This window comes from Trichosurus vulpecula, chromosome 9 (assembly GCF_011100635.1).
Source record: "Trichosurus vulpecula isolate mTriVul1 chromosome 9, mTriVul1.pri, whole genome shotgun sequence".
NCBI lineage: Eukaryota > Metazoa > Chordata > Mammalia > Diprotodontia > Phalangeridae > Trichosurus > Trichosurus vulpecula.
Window position 1 is genome coordinate 61,126,590 of NC_050581.1, and position 21,413 is coordinate 61,148,002.

A 21,413-nucleotide genomic window follows, 5' to 3' on the forward strand; every position below is an offset into this window, starting at 1 on the left:
GGTATTTAGCTGATACTGACTTTTTACAATTGTAATTCATTGTAATTCCTATTTCAGAAACGAAGACCTTGAGCTCCTGAAATATTCAACTGCATGCAGAGGGTCACAGAACAGGCAACTGATGAATTTGGGACTAAAGTCCAAAGCAAAAGTGTTTCTGTTCCAAAAGTAACATATGGGGTTAGCCAGAGGAATGATCTGTTTCCTCTCCCCATGCCCTGGTCCTCACTAAGGAGTGAGATTCTTCAAGAAGAAAGCAATCTAACTAGATTTAGTGGTCTGCACAGTCCAGAGATATGGGAGCAGGGCAGTCAAACTGGAACACCGTTAAGCTCACAGTGAATGAAATCAATGTTGACTATAGAAATATGAGCCTGAGGAGTCTAATAAGCCTAGTCCTGAACAGCTTTGGGATAATGTGGCTTGGCTGTAGGTCTTCCACGGCATGGTGAGAGAGTGGTGTGTGTGTGTTTGGCACTGCTTTAGATATATTCTTCTTGCTCCAGAGTTGATGTGAGTTCAGTCCTTGACTGAAGTGGTTTGGTTAGGGAGTAAGGATTGGGGTGGAGAGAGGGTGTGAGATGTCTACTAGTAATAATACAAGCATTTATATGGTCGTTTGTGATAAGAACAACAAGGAATACTTTTTGACCTTATGGAAGAATAGCTTCTAAAACTGTGACCAAAAAACAACCACCCCCAAATCCCCACAAAACCACAAAACAGTAGCAAGACCAGTGTGTATCAGTCAAGACTACTGAGGTGTGGAAGATATGTAAATGCAGGACTCTTTTTAGGCCAAGGATTTGAGTTGACCAAATAGTTACAAATGATGACAATTACTATAAACTTTAAACCAAAAAATTTTTATGGGTATAAATTATGTGGAAAACACATCAAATCTTTCAGGTACTCCTGCAAAGGAGGTAGTGACCACCCTCATCTTCACATGTGAAGTAGCGTAACATATCCTTGGCATTTGACACTTATTAGGATATAACCTGCCTCTCCAGACACAGTCATAGTTTGGGACAGCACTGAAAGAGCAGGACTACAAGCTAAGTCTCCTTAGGAGGCAGCATTGTGCAGTGGCAAGAGCACTCCCAGCTCTGCCACTTATTAGCCATGGGCTCTTAGGTACACGGCCTAACTTCCCTGGCTCTATTTCCTCATCTGTGAAGTGGGGATAAAAATACTTGTCATGTCTAATTCATAGGGCTTCTGTGAAGATAAAACAAGTTAACACATGTGAAAGCCCAAGTGCTGCAGAGATAACAAGGGGGAAACAATATCCTTAGGAGCCCAAATCCCAATAATTCCTCTTTTAACTGCACATGTCTCCATGGGTTTTTGCCAAGCTTCAGTTTCAAATGAGGTAAGATATGCGAAGTACTTTGCAAGCCTTAAAGCATTCTAGAAACGGTGGCTGTTGTTATTATTGTTATAAATCTAAAAAAGTAGGAGGAATCTATCAGAAGTTCCTTGCACACAGTAGGCTCTTAATGGATATTTGCTGAATTAATGAATTAAATCTAATCTCTGTAGTTCTGTGTCCAATCAAGGGCCTTAGAAGGCCTATTCATTGCTACTTGTGATGAATTAATTATCAAGTATTTATGGAGTTCCTATTATGTACAGGGTACTGTGCCAAACACTGTGGAAGAAACAAAGGAATATAAGCCATAGTCTCTGTTATGGAGTTTACACTTAAACAGGCTGTGAGTTCAATAGCAATATACAAATGAGTGGACTCTGAATGAAGGGCAGTATTCAGACAGGTTAAGAGGAGGTGAGAGCATTCCAGTCTGGAGAAAGAGCACGTACAAAGGAAAGATGAGGAAAAGGAAATGGAAATCAGAAATACAAAAATCGGATGCCAACCTAGCCTTAAGGAGGTCTTCAAAAGAGTTCTCCAGGAATCTGTCTTGATCTGGTGCCAATGACTGAGATAAAGGCAATGACAAGGTTGCCAAATTTGCAGATGACAAAAGCTGGGCAGTTATAGGTAATATTCTGGATGACACAGTCAAATTCTAAAAAGATCTTGAAAGGCTGGAATATATGGCAAAATCTAATAAGATGGAATTTAAAAGAGTAAAGTCTATTTTCATACTCCATTAGAAAAAAAAAACTTTGTAAGTCTAAGGTAGGTGAGGCATGGCTGGACAGCAAGCTCATTTGAAGAGACCTACGGGTTTGAGCCTCCAAATGCAACCTGAGTAAAAATGTCACATGATGGCCCAGAATGCTAATGTGGCTTTCTGTTGCATTAAGGGGGAGCCAGAGCTTAAGAGACTAAGGAGGGAAGAATTCTACTGTAGTTTTCCCTATGAAGCTCACCTGTGGAGTGTGGTGTGTAGTTCTAAGCACCGTATTTTAGGAATGACATGAATAAATGATAGTTCAGCCACAGAGCAGGGTGAGGAGGATAGTGAAGGACCACGGTACAACATATATTCATACGTTATATGAAGATGGAATGAAGAAAGTGATTATGTTTAGTCTGGAGAACAGAAGGTTTGGGGGTGGGATGGAAGCCAAATAGGATGACTGTCTTCAAGTATATGAACGGTTATCACATAGAAGGGGAATTAGATTTGTTCTCTTTGACCCCAGAGTGCAGAATGAGGAATGAGTTGCGGAGAGGCAGGTAGGCTTGAGGTAAAGAAAAGCTTCCTAACAATTAGAGCTATCTGAAAATGGAAATAGCTGTCTTGGGAGATGTTGGCTTGAATCTCATGAAGGGCTACATGACTACTTACTGGGGATATTGCTGACTAGGACTTTTTGTCTGCCTTTTGTCACAAGGTCACCTATGAAAGAAAGCCATCCCATATAGAAAGTAATGTCGTCGAGATTCTACTGGACTTTTTAACTGAATAAAATTTAGTGTTGGGATATGGCTTTATGATGACTAGAAACCATTACAGAAATCATCGGTGCTACTAAACTTTCTTCTGGGTTTATTTGTGCACCAGAAACTAGGGGATGAAGGCATCATGGAAATAGACATCCCTGGTTCTTCTCAGAAACTCTCTGAATCTGCTCTAGGTGTAGGGCCATTGACTGCAAAGATCCCACATGATATATCCTCTGGTAAAACAACTGACTTTAACTGACTGTCTTGACACCCTCACCAAACTCACACAATAGTAACAGCTCCAGCCTGTTTCAGTGTGAGCCATCTCGGTCACTTCCACGGTGCTGTCTCCTTGTAGATAGCCCATTCGGCGCAAGCAGCCATCATGAAAAACCCTAGTGCAGATTCTACATGGGAAGAGACTCTCAGCAGTCCATACCTCACAAATCTCACACATCTCATCACTGATAACCTGAGGAGAAAGTAGGGGTAAAGAAAAACGATGTTCAGAAACATGAAACAGGATCCCCACTTCTATCTAAGCAAAGCCCTGATTTTTACACCTAAATTTCTTGATCACACCATTAAGGAATGCATACTTTGGGTATACACCCAACATCAGTCAGTATTGAGGCAACAGAGATTAGTCTGGGGATGAGAGCCAAAAAACTCTGGTATTCTGAACCAGAAGAGGGGTACACTATTCCCCCTGACACGCTATCATATGGTAGAAGGGATAGATGGATATGCAGTGGCTCCCCTATTTCACCCGTCTCTCCATGTCCCCCTGCCAAGCTACTTTCCTAGGATAAGAACAAGCTCAGTCAGTTATATCTGGACTCAGACAGAAAAAGCTAAGTCAGTTTGTTTTGAATTAAAGATTATCAGTTGGTTAAATCTTATCTTTTTTTCTTAATGCTTTTCATTCACATCCCAGGGCTCATGGTCCTGCTATCTGATCTCCAGACAGCCTACCATTTACTCTGTAAAATGGGATCTTGTCCATTCTCCCCCCTCCCCTGTAGTTCTACTGCCTCACTCTAGAACTTACAGATTCTCTAGGTTCCAAGCAGATATCAAGTGGCTTATCATCATTTAGTTCCCGAATGGGTCGGATGAAGGCAGGTGGTGTGAAGCGATTGGCACGGTCAAACTCCTCAGGTTCTATCCCACGGCCATCCCTTAGCCGTTCCCAGGCTGCTTTGTTGACACTGTTCTCTTCCTGTGGGGCAGCTGCCACTGTCTCCGGCTCATCCTCCTCTTGTACTTCCTGGACAGAGTGCTCTACCGTGCCCCTCCGAGACCCAGCTGATTCACCTGTGCGCCGGAGAGAAGGCCTATCCCGTAGCCCATCCTTGAAAGCTGACACAGCCAGGCTCACCTTCTGAACCTGCTCCACTGTCTGCCGCTTGGACATCAACACTCCCATGATTCTATGAGCAAAAGAACAGAAGCATCTAGTCATATGGCTAAGCACACTCAAACAACAAGCATTTATTAAGCACCTACTATATGTTCCTACTTAGTCTGTGGCACTGAGATTACAAATATAAAAGTGAGACACTCCAAGCTCTCAATGAATTTACATCCCATTAGAATGCTACACTCAGTCAAATGGGTTTCCATGTGGTATCCAAAAGAGATCATCAATCAGTGAAAGGGGCACATGCCATCTGTTGCTGAAGTTGATTTTCAGCTGACATAAATTTCCGCTCCTAAATCCAACTTAGTTCAGAGTTCCAGAGCTCTGTGAAAACTGGCAGAGACATCAGGACCAGCTGAGAAATTCGATGACAGAAATGGCCAGATTTCTGCCTCGGAGTTCCATAATTTTAGGCACAGAACCCATTTGACCAAGAGAAGGCCTCACAACTACTAGGGTGAGGGCATATATATCTTTATTCGAGTGTCTAAAGTAAACAAGTTCTTCCTTCTTTAGGAAGATTCTTGGATTAGTCAGGGACCTGTCACTCTCTCATCTTCTCATCCAAAGTACAGTCCTACCTCTGGCATGGTTTAAGATCACTCATATACAAGCCAATACTTCTTGTAGTCAGTGGCTATACCTCAAACTCCTTCCTGCAATCCCTCTTGCATGCATGCATACACAGACATGAACACCTCTTATTCATTACTTCTCATCTTGGTCAAATTATCACTCCCTCATCTGTTGCTTCCATTTTTGGTACTAGTTTAATTTAGTTGATTTAAGGTAAGAAGTAACCTGACAACTACCATTTTCCCTTGGTACTAATGATGTTAAATTGGAAGGAAAATAAAGACATTATATTGTCCATCTCCACTAATCCTGCCACTTTCGAGGCATTATGATCTAGCAGACCAGCCAAGGGAGGATATTCAGTTTGATACAGAGAAATGAGGGAAAAGGAGGTGGGAATTCATTTTAACCTTGGTCTCTAAGTTTCTTTGCTTTTGTGCAAACTTTGATCCATCATAAGCTGTTCAATATAACCAAATGGCAGCCAGATCTTTTTGGTGTTGTCTTAAATGTTTCAACCAACACTTGGAAACTGTTAATTCTTCACATACATGGTTGGACTAGAGACTAGAAACCAGAAGTTTCTGTGCTGTCCCCAGTAACAGATGATGACATCACCTGCGCAAGAGTGATGCAAATTTCTGCCTTAGTGTTTGCTCTGCTATCAGTTGTTACCAAGGAAACCCAGATTCCTGAATTTGGGATCTTGGCAAGTAGAAGAAGAAAGAGTTTTTTTCAAGCATTCTGTTTTTAAAATAGATAATTTCAAGTTGTTTCTTTTTAGAATTGGCTAAGGGAGATTTACTGAGCATAAATAGCACTGACTTTTGTAGACTGGATATGTTGAAGAAAGATTTAGGAACAAATTCAGGGATACATTTAGGGGATTCATATCTTTGGAAACCAAATACCTAAAAAAAATCCACAAATATCTTTCTTCTGAGCATCTAAATGTCCTTAATGACAACTTAAAATTCTTTAAAAATATCTATGTAGTTCAAAGGAGATGCCCTAGCCAGTGGAATGAATTCTGTCAACAACTCTCACCTGCAAGGGTATTCACATGAATGAGTGTTGTCTCAGTGAATCACTGATTCACTTACTGAATTCATAGTCATTAACTACTAAACAATTACCTATCTTACAGTGGGAAAAACTGAGACACTGAGAGGGACAGTCACCAATCGGATTGCAAATAAGATGAAGAACTAGAAAAGAAATTCAGGAGTCTTGACTGTTGGGGACTATATACTTCCTTCTTCCAGTTAGGAAATGCTAGATTTGTCTGTTGCACAATCTTAGATTTGCCAGTCTCATGCTTTTCTTCAGAGAACTTCAATGCAGTGGGAAGACAAGGTATAGACAACTTTGGAGAAATATATCAAATTCACTTGTTAAAGACTGGCTCACTGAGGTAAAATAAAGGCAGCGCATACAAGTAGGTTCCTATTGGCTTTGTGGGAAGGCACATTAAAATTTATTGAACAAAGCCCAGTCAACCAAAAATGGATGCTCTCAAAAGTTATCTGACTTATTAATATTGTATCAGCATATTAAATGTCCTCACCTCTCAATGCCCCCTTTCTTTCTACAATCTATTGTTCTTTACAACTACAAAAATAATCACTATTCTAAAAATCTCAATTGTTAATGATACCCCTGTAATAGTCTTTGTAGTTCATTTTAAAAAGGATTCTGATAAAGACTTAAACAAGTATTCACCAGCACAAAGCCACCTTATCTCTTGAATAAGCACTCTGTGAGATTCTGTATTTTTCTTACCTGAAATGGCTCAATTTGCTTGGCCACACTAGGTTTGTATGTGAAGCAATACTGTAGTAGGATCATGAAAAGAAAAAAAAGAAAACCATCAAAATTAGGATCTTGGGGTTAATTAAACAAGCTACTTTTAGAACTGACATAGCTTTGATTTTGAGGGGAAACTGAGGATGCAACACAACTGGACTCCACTAATGAGGCTAACTTACTCGCAACTTTTGGTGTGAACAAATTAGAAACTGTTCATAAAAGCTACCTTGATCAAATGTTGTCATTTTAAATTCACAGTGATTTGTGCCAGGGGTGCTTTGGGAAATTAAAAAAAAAAACAAGCTTAGGTAGTGATTAGTGATTGGTCAAAACAAAAACCCGGAGAGGAAAAAAAAGGGGACCATCCGCTTAATAAAAGCCTTTGGCTAGTGAAGTACAATGGGCGGTGCTAAGGTCCTCAGAGACGTCATGACTGTTTCTTTGACTGTAGATAGATCTGGGGTCACTTTTTACCCTTGCCTAGGCGGAAATTACCAGGAATCAGACATCCGGGTAAAGGGAGGAGAATATGAATATTAGAGATTATGTACCCTTTTAGGAAGAACAAAAAGGGTCGGGGGGGGAGCAAGGAAGAGGAGCATGAAGGAGGGAGAAAGTGATGAAGGACAGCTTGGACAAGAGGATTTGAGCCAAGTAAAAGGGAGAGATGAGTCTGTCTTGAAGTGTCTGTTTGACAGCAAGAAACAAGTGTTTATGTAGGCAGTGGAGTGTGTGTGTTACACACCCATTTTCTGTTCAACACTTGCTCACAATGCAGATAAATTACAGCAGCAGGCAAGCAAAAAAGCAGGGGTGGGGACTGGTGAGAGCTGGGTGCTCTCAGCAAAGAGCTGGGGAGAACTACAGTGAAGATGGATGTGCTTGTTGGTTGAGATTTCCCTGGTGCTCTGGGGAAGGACCACCCACTAGGTGTGTTTGGGATGTCTAAGGGAATCTTACTCTAGTTCTGTAGCCTTAATAGCTTAATGCCTAGGGCTCCATATTGATCCCATATTTCTCTAGAATAGTCTTGGGAAGAGAATGAAAGGCAGTATAATATAGTGAAGAGAGAGTCTTGGAGTCAGGAAAACTTGAGTTAAAATCATACCTCTGACACTGAAAGGCTGTGTAATCGTGGGCGAGTTACTTAATATCTCTCAGCCTCAGTGTCTTCACTTTTAAAATGGTGGCAATAATAACTGTAGTTTCTACCTCAAGGGGTTGTTGTGGGACTCAAATGATATATGGAAAATGTTTTGCAAAATGAGATGCTGTTTCTTGCTGTACTGTACATAGCAGATGCTCCAAAACAGTTATTGCGTGAATGCTGTGGGAGACTATGGGAAGAGCTGAGTCAATAATTATAGCAATGTATAATGTATAATATATAGCACTTTACAGGTAAAAGTTGTTTTCATATATATTATCTCATACGATTCTCATAAGAACTCTTTGAGACAGCCTGTATAAGTACCCAGGACTTCTAACTTCAAGTTCAAGGGCTCTTTTTACACCACATAAAACAATTCCTCAAGATGGGGTAAGAGTCAGTGAGACTAAATACTTATCTTCAAAAACCTTTATGGAATCACCCAGCCTATACCATGACTCACATCTATCTTGTTTATTCAATAGTTAGGGTGTCTAAGAAGTGAGATCAGGGTCAGCAGAAATGAAAGGGAACCAGCAACTGATGGCAGTGTGGTGACTTCTCTGACCGCAGGACATAGTTAGCTAGGGGTGGGTTATGATATTCATCCAATTACATAAACCACGCTGGCAGAACAATACCAAAGTCAATATGGTGCCAAATGTTGGGTGGGGGGGTCATGTCCTGTAGTACCCTGTCTCCCAGCACAAGAGACCATCAAAGGAGAGCTCTTAGCCTAAGGTAGTATGATGAGGTTTGATGTCTATTTTCTCAGTCTAGTAGAGAAGCACATCCTGAATTCCCACCAATACTTGAAGATCATGGCATTTAGGACTGGTTGGTGATTGGTCCAAACAAAATGTCTGAATGTCCAGGAAAAGCCCGTGCTTCATACAGGATATGACCAAGCATGACTATGAAAGTACCACGACTTTTAATAAGACAATACTGCATCCTGTAACGGTATAGATTATGTGCTTACTTTACAATTTAGGTTTGCTCGTTAGTAATATAAATCTAAGTTTTGAGCCTGTGAGGAAAGAAAGTCAAGAGTGCTCTTACTGTTGACTGTCAAACATGAATGTCCATGGACTGAGTGGGTTTACATGCAACATAGGGGCTGTGTGATCTGTAGGTATATCAATTACTGTTGCACTAAGAATCCAATTTATATATATTATACTACCATATTTCCTGGTGTGGATTCTGTTCTAGCCATTTGGTCACCTGGAAATAACCTGGGGGAATTATTTTTAATTTTGACTTGTCCCTAGTCCCAGAAAGAGATACAGCTGGTGCTACCCAGTCTCTGTTCTTCACCTCTGTTTGCCCAGGGCTTCAACAACAGCTTACAGTCAGCATCTGGAGACCACAGTCACCAAAATTGCTCTCAGTGGTATATAGGTTCCTGGGGAGCAGATAATGTGGCCAAGGGCTGAGGCTTCTTGCCCGCCACTCAAAAGCACCAGGGATTAGGTAGCCATAACGCACTGAAAGTAATTAGAATAAAGTATGACAATGGTTTCTGGCCTTTGTGGAACTAGGTCCATACTCTCTATTAAGAGAAAACTTATCTCTAGTATCAACTTTTAGCATCAGCACAGCACGATCAAACAATCTATCGTTGTTTGGTTGTTTTTTCAGTCACATCTGACTTTTTGAGACCCCATTTTGGGGTTTTCTTGGCAAGAATTGATTTGCCATTTCCTTCTCCAGCTCAATTTACAGATAAGAAAACTGAGGCAAACAGGATTAAGAGACTTGACCAGGGTCATACAGCTAGTAAGTGTCTGAGGCTGGATTTGAATTAATAAAGATAAGTCTTCCTGATTCTAAGGCCAGTAATCTATCCACTGCACTACCCAGCTGCCCTCAAAGAACTTGTTGGTGTGTTGCATTAGGAAGAACATTATTCAGAGATGGAGGAAGAGAAAACCCAAGCCAGGAGTATTTAGTGGGCAAAATGTCATCAGTTCTGTGGTTTATTTTAAGAAATCAAATAGATTGGAAATGAAACAGTGATTCAAACTGTTAAGTGCTAAAACTATCAACATAGTTTTTGCAGGGAAAATGAGCTTTTGCAGAGAAATGAATAAGAAGCCTTGAATGCCTTTTAGGTAATGTTTTATCTCCATATTTCATACCTGTAGCTCTGGCAGCTAAGCACTTTGTACCTCCTTGTACCACAAAGATGTGCTTTTAGCCTGCCTATACTGATGGGCAAGTTTGTTTGTTTTTAGATTCACCACCATAGTGCATAAGATATTTATTAAGTTCCCAATTCTGGATGGTTCTGTGCAGCAAGACAGTATACAAAGCTAACACATACAAGTTCACATTCTCTGTAAGCTTTGGCCCCATCTAAGTCTTCTAATGCCCTTCATATCCATTTCTATCATTCTGCTTCCACAGTACCTCTTAAATTTCTCCTTTCCTTCCATTCACGTCTACTGCATATTCATAGCAGCTGTTGTGGCTATCGAATTGGTCTTAGAATCCTGAAATGACCTCTCACCTAGACAATTACAAAGGCCTCCTACATTGCTCTCTCTGCCTTCATTCTTTCCCTAATCCATCCTACATGCTAATGCTAGAAGGTACACCCCTTGTCACATATTACCTCCCTATACCCTCCCCCAAAAGAAAAGCTCTGGCACCTCACAGCCTATCAAATAAAGCAAAAATATCTTAACTTTTTAGTCATTTACTTAAGGTTCTCCAACTTCTCTTTCATGACTTAATACATTATTCTCCATGGTACACTCTAGAACCAAACTAGATTACAAGCCATTTGCCAATCTCATCTTGTTCCTCTCCTCCCAATTCCATGCTTCTTCTCATATAGTATACCATACTGGAAAAGACACCCTACCCTCCATTTCTGATTTTTGAATGCCTTCCCTTCTTGTAAGGCCCAGGTTAGGTGATATCTTCTACGAGAATCTATCCCTGACCATCCCCACTGGAAGTTATCTCTCTTTCCAAACAGAACTTCAGACTTTTACTTATATTCTAATTTATACTGTGATTATAAATATATGTCTTATTTCCTCTATTATGGCATATCTTAAACTCATTGAGGCCAGAGACTATCTCATATACTTATCTTTGTATTTTTAGCTCCTAGGACAGTGCCTTGTACATAAAGGTTTGCTGAACTGAGATGGTTCTCCCTAATCTATTCCTCCAACCTCCATCCTCACTTTTGTTATCACTGTTGGACATTTACACTTACTTACAAATGCCTCTCTTTTCTAATTGGCTTTGTGACAAAATAACCAGGTCTCGGGTCTTTCTTGAATACCATTTGAGAAGTTTCATTGTTGTCAGGACTTTGGTTAACAGACCACAGTACCTTTTCTACACATTTCACCAACTATTTCCAGGGCCAGCCTGCTGGTTCTGCATGCTTTCTCCATGTTTAATAACCCCACCAATTTTTCCAAGGATCCAACATATTTCCTCCCTTCCATGTCTCTTTCAATAAAAGATCTTTTAATCTACATTTAAAATTACGGCTCCTCCAACACTCTAGATATTTTTGCATGCCTCTCTCATTCTGCCGTGCATGACCAGATCGTTCACAGCCTTGGCTCATCCCCACCCCTATCAATCGCTTCCTCCGCTTCTATGCCCACATGGAGGAACATCTTTGGAGCCAGACCAGGCCCCATGAATTGATGCTCTTATATTCCACTTGGGAACTGAAGAGACTTTTCCACTCCCTGCCTCTGGTGTAGTAGAAATGACATGAATTTGGGGTGCAAATTGGACAACTGGGTTAGACAACTAGTTCTACAGTCACCTCCCTGTGTGATCTTGGGCAAGCCATTTCATCTGAGACTCAGTTTCCTTATCTGTCAAATGCAAGGGCTGCGCATCTGAATTTCCTTTTAATGCTGAATTCAATTCTCTATTCTATGCTGCATGTGAAGTTGGGCATGGGAATGGGTGGAATCACAGGTTTGGACCAGGATCGTGTTTTATAGGGGAGGTAATGCCCCATTAAAGGAAAAAGCCATAGTAAGTATACTAGAAAAAGGAACCACAAGGGGGAACTACTGGAGTTGTTTTTGTTTTTAATGGGAAAAAGAGAAAATGAAGAGACGCAATATTGTGTAGCGGTTAAAAAGTTGGCCTGTGTCAGAAAGATCTAGGTTCAAGTCCTGCCTCTTATACAAATATCACTGAAAATACTGTGACCCTGGGTAATTCATAATTTCTCAGTGGTCCAGACAACTTTCAGACTATAAATTGGTGATCTGCAATGGTAGAAGGAATTTACTCATTCGTAGTTCTCTACACCAATGAAATCACAGGTATGGAGCACCGCCTCCTATTTGACTCTCATGTTTTTTTTTTTTTAAAGAATGGGGATTCCATTCCATTCGATAAATATTTATTAAGCACATATTCTGTACAAGGCATGGGAGACACAAAGGCAATTCCTGCTTTCAAGAAGCTATAGTCTACTGACGGATACAAAACTGTAAAAGACAAATGCAAGACAGAAGACTAATAACTTGGCTGGGGCAGGGGTGGGAGGAGAAGGTGAGGTGAAAAGACTTTCTCTAGGAAAAGGTGCATGATGTGAGTTTTGAAGGAGGCAAGGGTTTCTAAAAGGTGGAGGTGAAGAAGAAATATATTCCAGGCACAGGGGATAGCCTGTGCAAAGGCAAAGAAGTGATCAAGGGAGTGTCAAATTCAGGGGATAGCGACTAGGCTAATTTGGCTGGAATGCAGACTTCACAAAGAACAGTACTGTGCAAGAAAGCTGGAAAGGTAGGCTAGAGACAGATAGTGAAGAATTAAGGTAAGGAGATCAGAGTTGATCTTCAAGTCAATAGGATGCTGCTAGAGATTCTCGAGGAGAGTGACACGGTCAGGATTCTGCTTTAGAGTAGGAAGACTCCAGGCAGCTGTGTGAAGAGAGACTGGAGGTTGGAGAACCTTTCTCAGGATGGTCAAACAATTAAGATACAGTGTGCAACAGCAACAGATTGTGAAACAAAAAAAGGGGGTGCCCACCATGGTTACAACCTCACGTAAGAATTACAGCCGGCTACAAGAATTACAGAATAAATCCCAGAATCTCAGAGTTGGAAAGCACCTCAGAGGCTCATTTAGTCCAATCCATAAATGAATACAAAGTTCCTCTACAACACATCCACAAGTGAAGGAGTACCTACTATCTCTCAAGGCAATCAATTCAGCTTCAGGATAGTGTGAATTGTTAGGAATCTTTTTTTGTATCAAGCCTAAATCTTTCTCTCTGCAATATCCGCCCCATTATTCCTAGTTCTGCCCTCTTGGGCCTAAAAGAAATCTAACTCCTCTTATTATCCTCTTCTTGAGCATGCCGTGCTAGCTCTTTGTAACCACTACGTCTTTTTCTAGATTGGTACGGAGTATGGTTAAGACACAATGACCAGAAGAGAAGACCTTGGATCAAAGAAGAAAATAGGGGAGAAAAATGTTCCCTTAACTCCACCAAACAGTGAAAGTCTGTACAGGCAGCTTACAGTCAGGATACTAACCCAGTGGTCCGGATAGGAAATGCCATTTCTCCTCTAGGACCTGAAGGTGTGTTTGCCAAGAAATAAGATCAACTCATCAACATGTTACTAGGACATTAGGCATAGAATAGCCATACAGTTTCAATGTAATAAAGGAATATATAAACACTGTGTAGCATTTTAAGCAACTCTGGAACTCTGTAATTTTTTCCCTTAAAACACTTGTGAGCCCTAGTCAGTAGTAATTAGGAAAAAAACCAAACTGCATACATCTCTGGGGAAATTGTAGGAACTGGCAAAAACTGCTTTGTCAAGAGGTTATATAAGCACATTTACCAACAAATAAATCAAGAAATATTTAAGCACTTAGTAAGGGCTGAGAGCCCTTTGCTGGGTGCTGGGGGGATCATCTTCTAGTCCACTATCTTCATTTTATAAATCAGGAAGCTGAGGCCCAGAGAAGTAAAATAAATTGCTCAAGGCTACAAAGGCAGTAGCAAAGCTTGGGATTTGAAGTCCAGGTCCTCTGATTCTCTACTGAATCACTCTGTTGCTGCCCCACTCCCACAACTCGAAGGCTGGGAAACAGCCTGGTACAGTGGAAGGGGCACAGAACTGAAAATTAAAACACCTGGGTTTGAACCCTGACTTGGATGTTACTAGTTATGTGACCACAGGCTAATTTCTTAATTTCCCTGGACTTTATTTGTAAAATGGGATAAGTACGCATACTACTTAGCTCATAGGGTTGTTATGAGCAAAATGTTTTGTAAATCGAAAACACTTCACAGATCTATGATCTCACTGGTGGAAACAGACTGCTCTGCTCCTATAACTTAGTACATGGTTCTGAGGATTTGCTATGGCCAAAAAGGGACCATCTTGGGGCTAACCTGGTAATGAATTTCTGATCTTAGCTAGGTTGATCTGTGGGCAGTAGACCTACAGGCCAACCGTAGGTCCCTACTGGAATTTTTTTCTCACCTTCACTTGATAGGACCTGCCAGAATTTATGCTCTCCTGTCATAGTCTTTGAGAACCCCAAGCCACCTCCATACCAGGCTGAGACACTGGAGGAAGGCTTTAGTGGGTCCTAAAGTTGCCTTATTAAATGAGTTATTGTGCCCCTAGCTGGATGGTGCAAGTGAGAAATGTTATAGATTCCCCTGGATCAACAGGAGAGGTGGAAGTCAAATAGGTGGCTGTGGTTAACTCCAGGATCATAGTCTCCTGAATTCCTAGATTTGGGAATGTGATGGGAAGAGATATTTCAACTCAATTCAACAAACACTAAGAACCTACTGTATATAAGGTACAGTAGTAGGAACTCTGAATACAACAACGTAAAAATGAACTAGTCTGTGCACTCAAGGAGTTTAAGAATCCAGTAGAGAGGAAAAAGAGAGGCACACAAATAAGAATACAGATTAGAATATGTGATCTGAGAAGGGAGGTATAGTGGTGGATTGGATGGGAGTGAATCACGGAAGGATTCATCTAGGTCCTATTGGGATTCTAGGAGGTAGCACCTGAGCTGGGTAGGAAAAAAGATGCCATGATATAAGGAAAATATGCACAGGATGGCATGCACAAGGAATGGAGATGGGAAACGGCTAGAAGAGACACAGAAGCATTAAGTGGTCCAGTTTAGCTGGAGTATAGGGTGCCTGAAGGGAAACGTTCTGGAGGAAGGCTGGAACCAGATTATGGAGTGCCTTGAATGTCAGGCTAAGGAGTCTGTACTTTCAGTAGTGGACAATGAAGAAACTCCTGTATTAGAGCAGGGGAGTGATGTAATCAGACCTGTGCATTAGCAGTATTATTTTGGTGGCTGTGTAAAATGAGTAAACTGGACAAAGGAAAGGATAGGAAGAAAGATGCTTTCACTTTTGTTGTGTTGAAAAAGTATCTAGAAGAAAGAGAACTGAGAGAGAGGTAAGATATTAGTCATCTACATACTGAAATAATTTAAACCACTAGCATAAATAAGCTCCATAAGGAAGTGAATACATTGGAAAAGGGATGTCTGGAAATAGGCCTGGGAGATTCCTAGTATTAATGGATGTAGAGGGAGGAGCTATTAAAGATGCTGGTAGGACAACATGAGTGATAGGAGGAAAATCATAAGAATGTGGTTAAAGAGCACAAAGAAGAGTGCCAAGAGCAGTAAACAGGGGAATCGAGGCAGTGGAAACAAAAAGGAAGGGGCATAACCTTTGGTTCTGTGGTCCTTTGGTGACACAGATTAAATTAACTAGAGTATTTGCTTAAATGTCAGAGCCAGGTTTTTTACTTTCCTTTGCTGGACTCCTGATTCCTATTTGCTGATTACCATCAAAGCTCATTTTAGGGACAGGCGCAGATACGTAGCTCTATACTTACTGGAACACACTCATAGTTTGGTGCTACCCAGCTCTAACCCCAACTTCTAGTGTTAATCACTCCCCACACAACTGGCTGTGAGAATGGTCAGACACAGTAAGACTAGCAACCCTTCATTAATCTCAATTACTTTGCAACAGGTAAGGTCACCTCTGTGTCACCATCACACTACAGTGTGCTTCCCCCCTCACTTCTTGTGATATCCCTGGATCAGCCACCATTTCCAAGCTGCCTCTTCTTGACTACTGATTTGAGGTTTCCCAAATTACATGGAAAAATCCTGCTTATGTCAATGGCCAGGGATTGGAAAGAAATCCTGTGATGCAGTAGGAAAAAAAAATAAAGCACTGAACTGGGAGTCTGGAAATTTGGGGTCTAGTTCTAGCTCTGATATTAACTTAGTAATCTGGGCAAATAATTTCCTTTCTGGAGAATTCTGAGAGCTAAGTTTCCTCATCTGTAAAAATGTTTTCTAAGATCTCTTCCAGTTCTATCATTCTAGCTTGGCTAAGATCTAGATAGGATTCAGAGGAACTCAGTCACAGGGTACCATCCCTACATTTTACTTGGCACCCTTTCCATAGTCTGGTGAAGCCTGTGAACCTCTTCTCAGAATGCTTTACAATGCATAAAACACATAGGATCACAAAGGAAACCAATTATACTGAAATGGAGATGTAATTTTTCCCCCTTCACCGCAGCTCATGGACCCTTTGAAATCTATCCTATTAACCCCTTGTGGTCCTGTGGACCCCAGGTTAAGAACTTCTGCCCAAGTAGACTATCTTTTCTCCTTAGGATCTTAATGCAGCACACCAACAAACACAAATTCTTTCCAGTCTCTAAGATAATCTTCTCCCTTACCTGCTCTTTACAAATAAAAACCACTCAGCAGCTTTCAGGATCAAAAATCCATCTTTCTCCTTGGTGACCCCCTTTCTCTCCAACCTCAACACATACCAAGCTAGGGATGCACACACAGGTACACAACCCATTATTTAAAGCAGCACAGAATTTTATGGCAAATAGGAACCTATATAGTATTCCCTAAAGAACCTACAGCATCTTTCTGGAATGCCTGTGCCCTCAGGCCGAATACTCCCCAGTTCGGAAATCTTTCCCTTTCAGCCAAACGTTACAGACCCGTACTTTAATCTTCCTTTGGCTTCCCTCTTATTTTGCCTCCCCCCTCCACAAAGCTCCAACTTTGGATCCCGGCACCTGCCAGGGCCAGCACCTCTACGCTGCTCTTTCCCACGGTCAAGTTCTGGGGGGAGCTCCTGCGAATGGGACCCCAAAGCGCCTTCCGAGTCCTGGCGGGGTCATTCCGTCAAACATTTTGCCGGGCCTCTCCCAAGTCAACAAGCATTGATTAAGCGCCTATGGTGTGCCATGTAAGTGGCCAGTTCGGGAGACGGGTAATGTTGGAGGCCGGACCCGGCAGCAGGCGGGCGAGAGTGGGCTCTCCAGCGGCACCTCCGCCACCAGACCCAGCCCACGCGCGGCCCCCGGGGGTCCCTCACCTCCTGGGATGGGGGGGGGGGGGGCGGGTAGCCACGCCCCGGGGGGCTCAAGGCGGGGGCTAGGCCAGGTGCAGGAGCTGCAGGGCGTTGACAGCTGAGGGCGGCCACTGGACGTGATCGCGCCCTGCGGGCGTCCCCCCTGCCCTGCGCCCCGGCCGGGCCGCGCCCCAAGCTCATACCCCACGGCCGCCCTCACCTCCTAGGCTGCCGCCGCTTTCCCGGGGATTCGGCTCCGGCTCCGGCCCGGCACTTACGACGTGGCCCCCGCCCTGCACATCCCCGCCTCCGGCTCGGGAGCTGGGGCAGCTGCGGCGCCTTCGCCCCCCGGGGGTCTCCGGAGGGAGGGTCCTACCTCTGGCTCCCTCCACCTGCCCCACCCGGGGGCCGGACCCGTGGAGGGTTGGGCGAGAGATGAGGAGGCTGCGGGCCCCAGCCTGGGGCGAAGCCCCCCGCCCGCACCCGCCGAGGGAGGCTCGGCTCGGTTCTGCTCGCGCGGCGGCGGCGGCCGTTACCGGCTGCGGCGGCTGCGGCCCCAGCGCTCCAACCGCCGAGGCTACTCCGGCCCCGCGCTACCAGAAGAGCCCTCGACTGATGGGCGGGCGGGGGGCGGGCCGGGAGCTCGTGCGCCCCCTCCCCTTCCCCCTCCCCACGGGCGGGCGGGAGCGCGCTAGGGGGCGGGGGGGGGGGAGCGCCGCAGGGACGGTTACGAGGCTCAGCGCGCGCCGCCTGCTGGAGGGGAAAGGGAGGAGGCGGCCGGGGTAGGGAGGGGGTGCGAGAGCGAGGAAGAGCGCGTGGTGTTCTCTAGCGAAGAGGGCGGCGGGCTGGCGGGCTGGCGGGCTGGGGCAGAAGTCGGGGTGACTGGGGTGGGGGGAGCGGTGTAGCAGCTCCGGCCTGACGCAGGCGAGCTGGGGAATACCAATGAGCGCCCCCCCGCCAAGCCCGGGGACTGCAGAGCCCGGGACTGCACCAGCCAGTCCGTCCGACTGGCACCAGCAAGGTCAGTCACAAGCCGAGCCTTCCCCTGCCAGGCCCCTCGGCCCAGCCCGGAGTGGAGGACTGTGTGCATGCACGCATGCATGTATTCATTCCAGCAGCAGATTGCGGGGAGTTTGTGGAAGTGTGCATGCATGTATGCATTCGTTCGTTCATTCATTCATCTGTCCATTCATTCATTTCTGGGCCCTCATCAACTTCCCCTCTGGACTCAAGCCTCTGGAAGAGTCTTAGAGGGAGGGGGCATCAGAGGGACTGTGGCTGCGGGAGAAGGCGCCAATCCAATCCAATCTGAGCTTCCTATCAGAGGATCTGGACGTAAGGAAGCCGATACAACCGAAAAACTGAAACTGAACTCAAGACCCCTCCCCCACCATCCTCCCATAAATGCAGGGGGCGGGGCGGGGGTAGGGCGGCTGCTGGGGATCCAGCCGGCTTCACCTTTGTCTGTGGCTAGCATTCAGTCCCACCTTTCCCGTGGTGGGTGTTCAGGTATCTTACCTTAGAAAGCACTCCCACTTGGACCCGAGCCGTGAAGTGTGAAGCTGCAGGGGAGCCAGATTGGCAATTTGAGAGGTAGAGTGAACCTCTGCATTGCACACCTGTCTGGGGAAGCGGGAATGACTGGCTAGCAGGTTTGGCGATGCTTGGGAGCTACCTTCCAGGGGAGGAAACTGAGGCCCAATGAGGCAGTGTCTTTTCCAAGGTCACAAAAGTACTACAATGGATTCTGGACTGGAGTTGTCCCCCACCCCGATGCCTTGGAAAGTGTAGGATTTTGTACTCCAATCTTCCCACTTACTCTGGGACTTTGCTCCTCCTTTCTCTGACCTTTTTCACGTAGACCCATCCCAGCACAGGAGCTCAGTCACTGTTTTTAAACATGACATGTATTGTGTTTGTTGCCTTCTGCTAACTGTTGACTACTCATATTAATCTATCGACAAGCATTGATTAAGCACCTATCATATACAGCCAAAGGTGAGCATAGTCTGGGGGAAGAGGGGAATCACATGTACATTTATAGGCGTATATATACAAAATAGATACCAGATAAGTTTGGGGGAAAGGCACTAGCAGCTGGCAAGATGGGAAAGACTTCATGTAGAAGGGGACGTTTGAGCTGAGCCTTGAAAGAAACTAGGGGTTCTTAGAGAGAGAAGTGAGGAGGGAATGCATTCCACCCATGAAGGGGCAGCCCACCCAAAGACATGAGGGTAGGAGATGGAATGCTGTGTTCAAGGAGCAGCCTTGGTATTCACGAAGATGAATAACGTGCAATAAGGTTGTTTGGAGAGGTAGATTGGGGCCAGCCAGGTTGTGAAGGGCTTTAAATGCCAAACAAAGGCCTATATTTTATCCTAGAAGTAACAGGGAGCCACTAGAGTTTAGAGAGTAAGAGAGTGACTATCAGACCTGTGCTTTTAAATATTACTTTGGCAAGTGTGTGGAGGGTGGACTGGAGTGGGGAGAGACAGCATAAGAGCCTCTAGCAATAGTCCATTCAGGAGATGACAAGGGCCTGAACAGAGGTGGTGCCCGTTGGTCAGCTCTGGTAACCAACTGGGCATATGGTAGGAGGGGGATTTAGTAGCTGAGGATGACACAGGGACTGCAAACCTGGGGGGCTAGAGGAGCTGTCGTGCCCTGGGTGGGAATAGGAGAGTCTGGAGGAGGAGGGGATTTCTCAGGGGAAAACTTGAACTCTCTGCGTTTGAGAGCCCAGTGATTGATTCATCTGGATCTGGGAATCATCCTCATAGAGATAATTAAGCCCACGGGAGCTGATGACACCAGCCCTCTGGGTACCATTTCCTGAGGTAATTAATAAGACTTCTATTTTTAAGAGCAAGGTCTATGTAGCTATCTTTACACACTTTCCTGCCTATGTGCCTTTGCTTATGCTGTTTCCTATGTCAGGAACAGCTCTCTCCCCCCTTCACCTGTTGGATTCCTACCTGTTGTTTAAAACTCAGCGTAAATACCATCTTCTCTGTGAATTCTTCCCAGATCTGTAATGACTTCCTCTCCCCCATTTGGAATTCATATGGCATTTTGTTTTGCACATCTAATGAATGTCTCGTGTAATATCATATATTGTAATTATTCATGATTGTGTCTTATCTTTCATTAGGCTGTAAGCGCTATGGGGGGCAGAGATTGTATTTTATCTTAATTTATATCTCTCACAGTGCCTAGGACAGTGCCTTGTACACAGTAGACACTTGATAAGTGTTTTTGAAAGAATGGTTGCCTACTTTATGTCTAGACTGCTCAAGATGTCTTTGACAACGTTTATCCAGGAACCTTATACAACTGATTAGTACAATGGATTTTTCCATTCACTTCGCATACATTCTTTGAATACCTAAAGTATTTAAACTTAGGGTGGAAGGTTGTACCAAAATAGAAATTGATATATGCCAGAAACAAAGAATCACAAAGAGACATGAATAAATGCCAGTGATATTCAATACCACCCCCCCCATTTACATTATTGAGACAACTTTTCCTGGTGCTCAATTTCCTATATTAATAATGTACTGAGTTATGCAACTCTCACTCCTTTCTCAGTATGCTTGTAAATAAACATCCACATCATTTGCTGTGACAGCCCTGATGAGGAGGTAGGCAGTGGTGTTTGGGACCCCCTTCAGAGCTGAATTACTACAGTAACTCTGTAGGCAGAGGACCCTGTAAAGGATGAAGGCACCCTGAGCTTCTTTCTGGGTTAAAACTAGAGCTATCAATGAAGGGGAAGAAGTAGCAAATCTGTTCCTTGAGAAATCTCTGCCAACTTCCTGGAATTTAATAACTGATTTATTAAATGCATAAAATATACATTATTGCTTATCTAAAAGTATTGCAAGCTATCGCTTATTTATACTTTTCTGCTCTTTGCAGCATTTTTTTTCTCCTCTGCCCAAGTGATTTTAGGATACGCTAGATCCTTGTATTGAAGGGACACAGAGCATATGATTGATCACATTGGGATAGGGATAGTCAGAGGAAACTTCTTGAAAAACCTGAGCTTTGAGCTGAGTCATAATGGAGAAAAAAGAGGGTCAGGCAGCCTAGAAAGAGGAAACAGAATGAACAAAGCCCTATGGATGAGTGTGCAAGATTTGTATGGGCTAACTTGATTAGAATAGAAGGGATGTGCCAGGAAGTAGTTTGTAAC

At 43.7% G+C, this 21,413-nt stretch overlaps 1 protein-coding gene and 1 long non-coding RNA gene across 3 annotated transcripts in view; one reads left to right on the top strand and one right to left on the bottom strand.

Annotated features, from left to right (window-relative positions):
• Positions 1 to 17,864, bottom strand: part of PHF24 (PHD finger protein 24) — a 29,253-nt gene extending 11,389 nt beyond the window's left edge. Inside the window, exons 1-4 of one of the 2 annotated variants that reach the window (XM_036738759.1) lie at positions 17,436 to 17,864; positions 6,642 to 6,692; positions 3,912 to 4,293; positions 3,147 to 3,332 (exon numbers count right to left, since the gene is read on the bottom strand). In XM_036738759.1, coding sequence (XP_036594654.1) covers positions 3,147 to 3,332; positions 3,912 to 4,289 — 564 coding nt within the window. In that variant the 5' untranslated portion in view covers positions 4,290 to 4,293; positions 6,642 to 6,692; positions 17,436 to 17,864. The remainder of the gene's footprint in view (positions 1 to 3,146; positions 3,333 to 3,911; positions 4,294 to 6,641; positions 6,693 to 17,435) is intronic. The other variant, XM_036738760.1, reaches the window with a different exon arrangement.
• Positions 17,865 to 18,178: 314 nt separating this feature from the next.
• LOC118831810 overlaps positions 18,179 to 21,413 on the top strand; it is a 64,066-nt gene continuing 60,831 nt past the window's right edge. The window contains exon 1 of the long non-coding RNA XR_005009156.1: positions 18,179 to 18,236. This is a non-coding gene — a long non-coding RNA (uncharacterized LOC118831810). The remainder of the gene's footprint in view (positions 18,237 to 21,413) is intronic.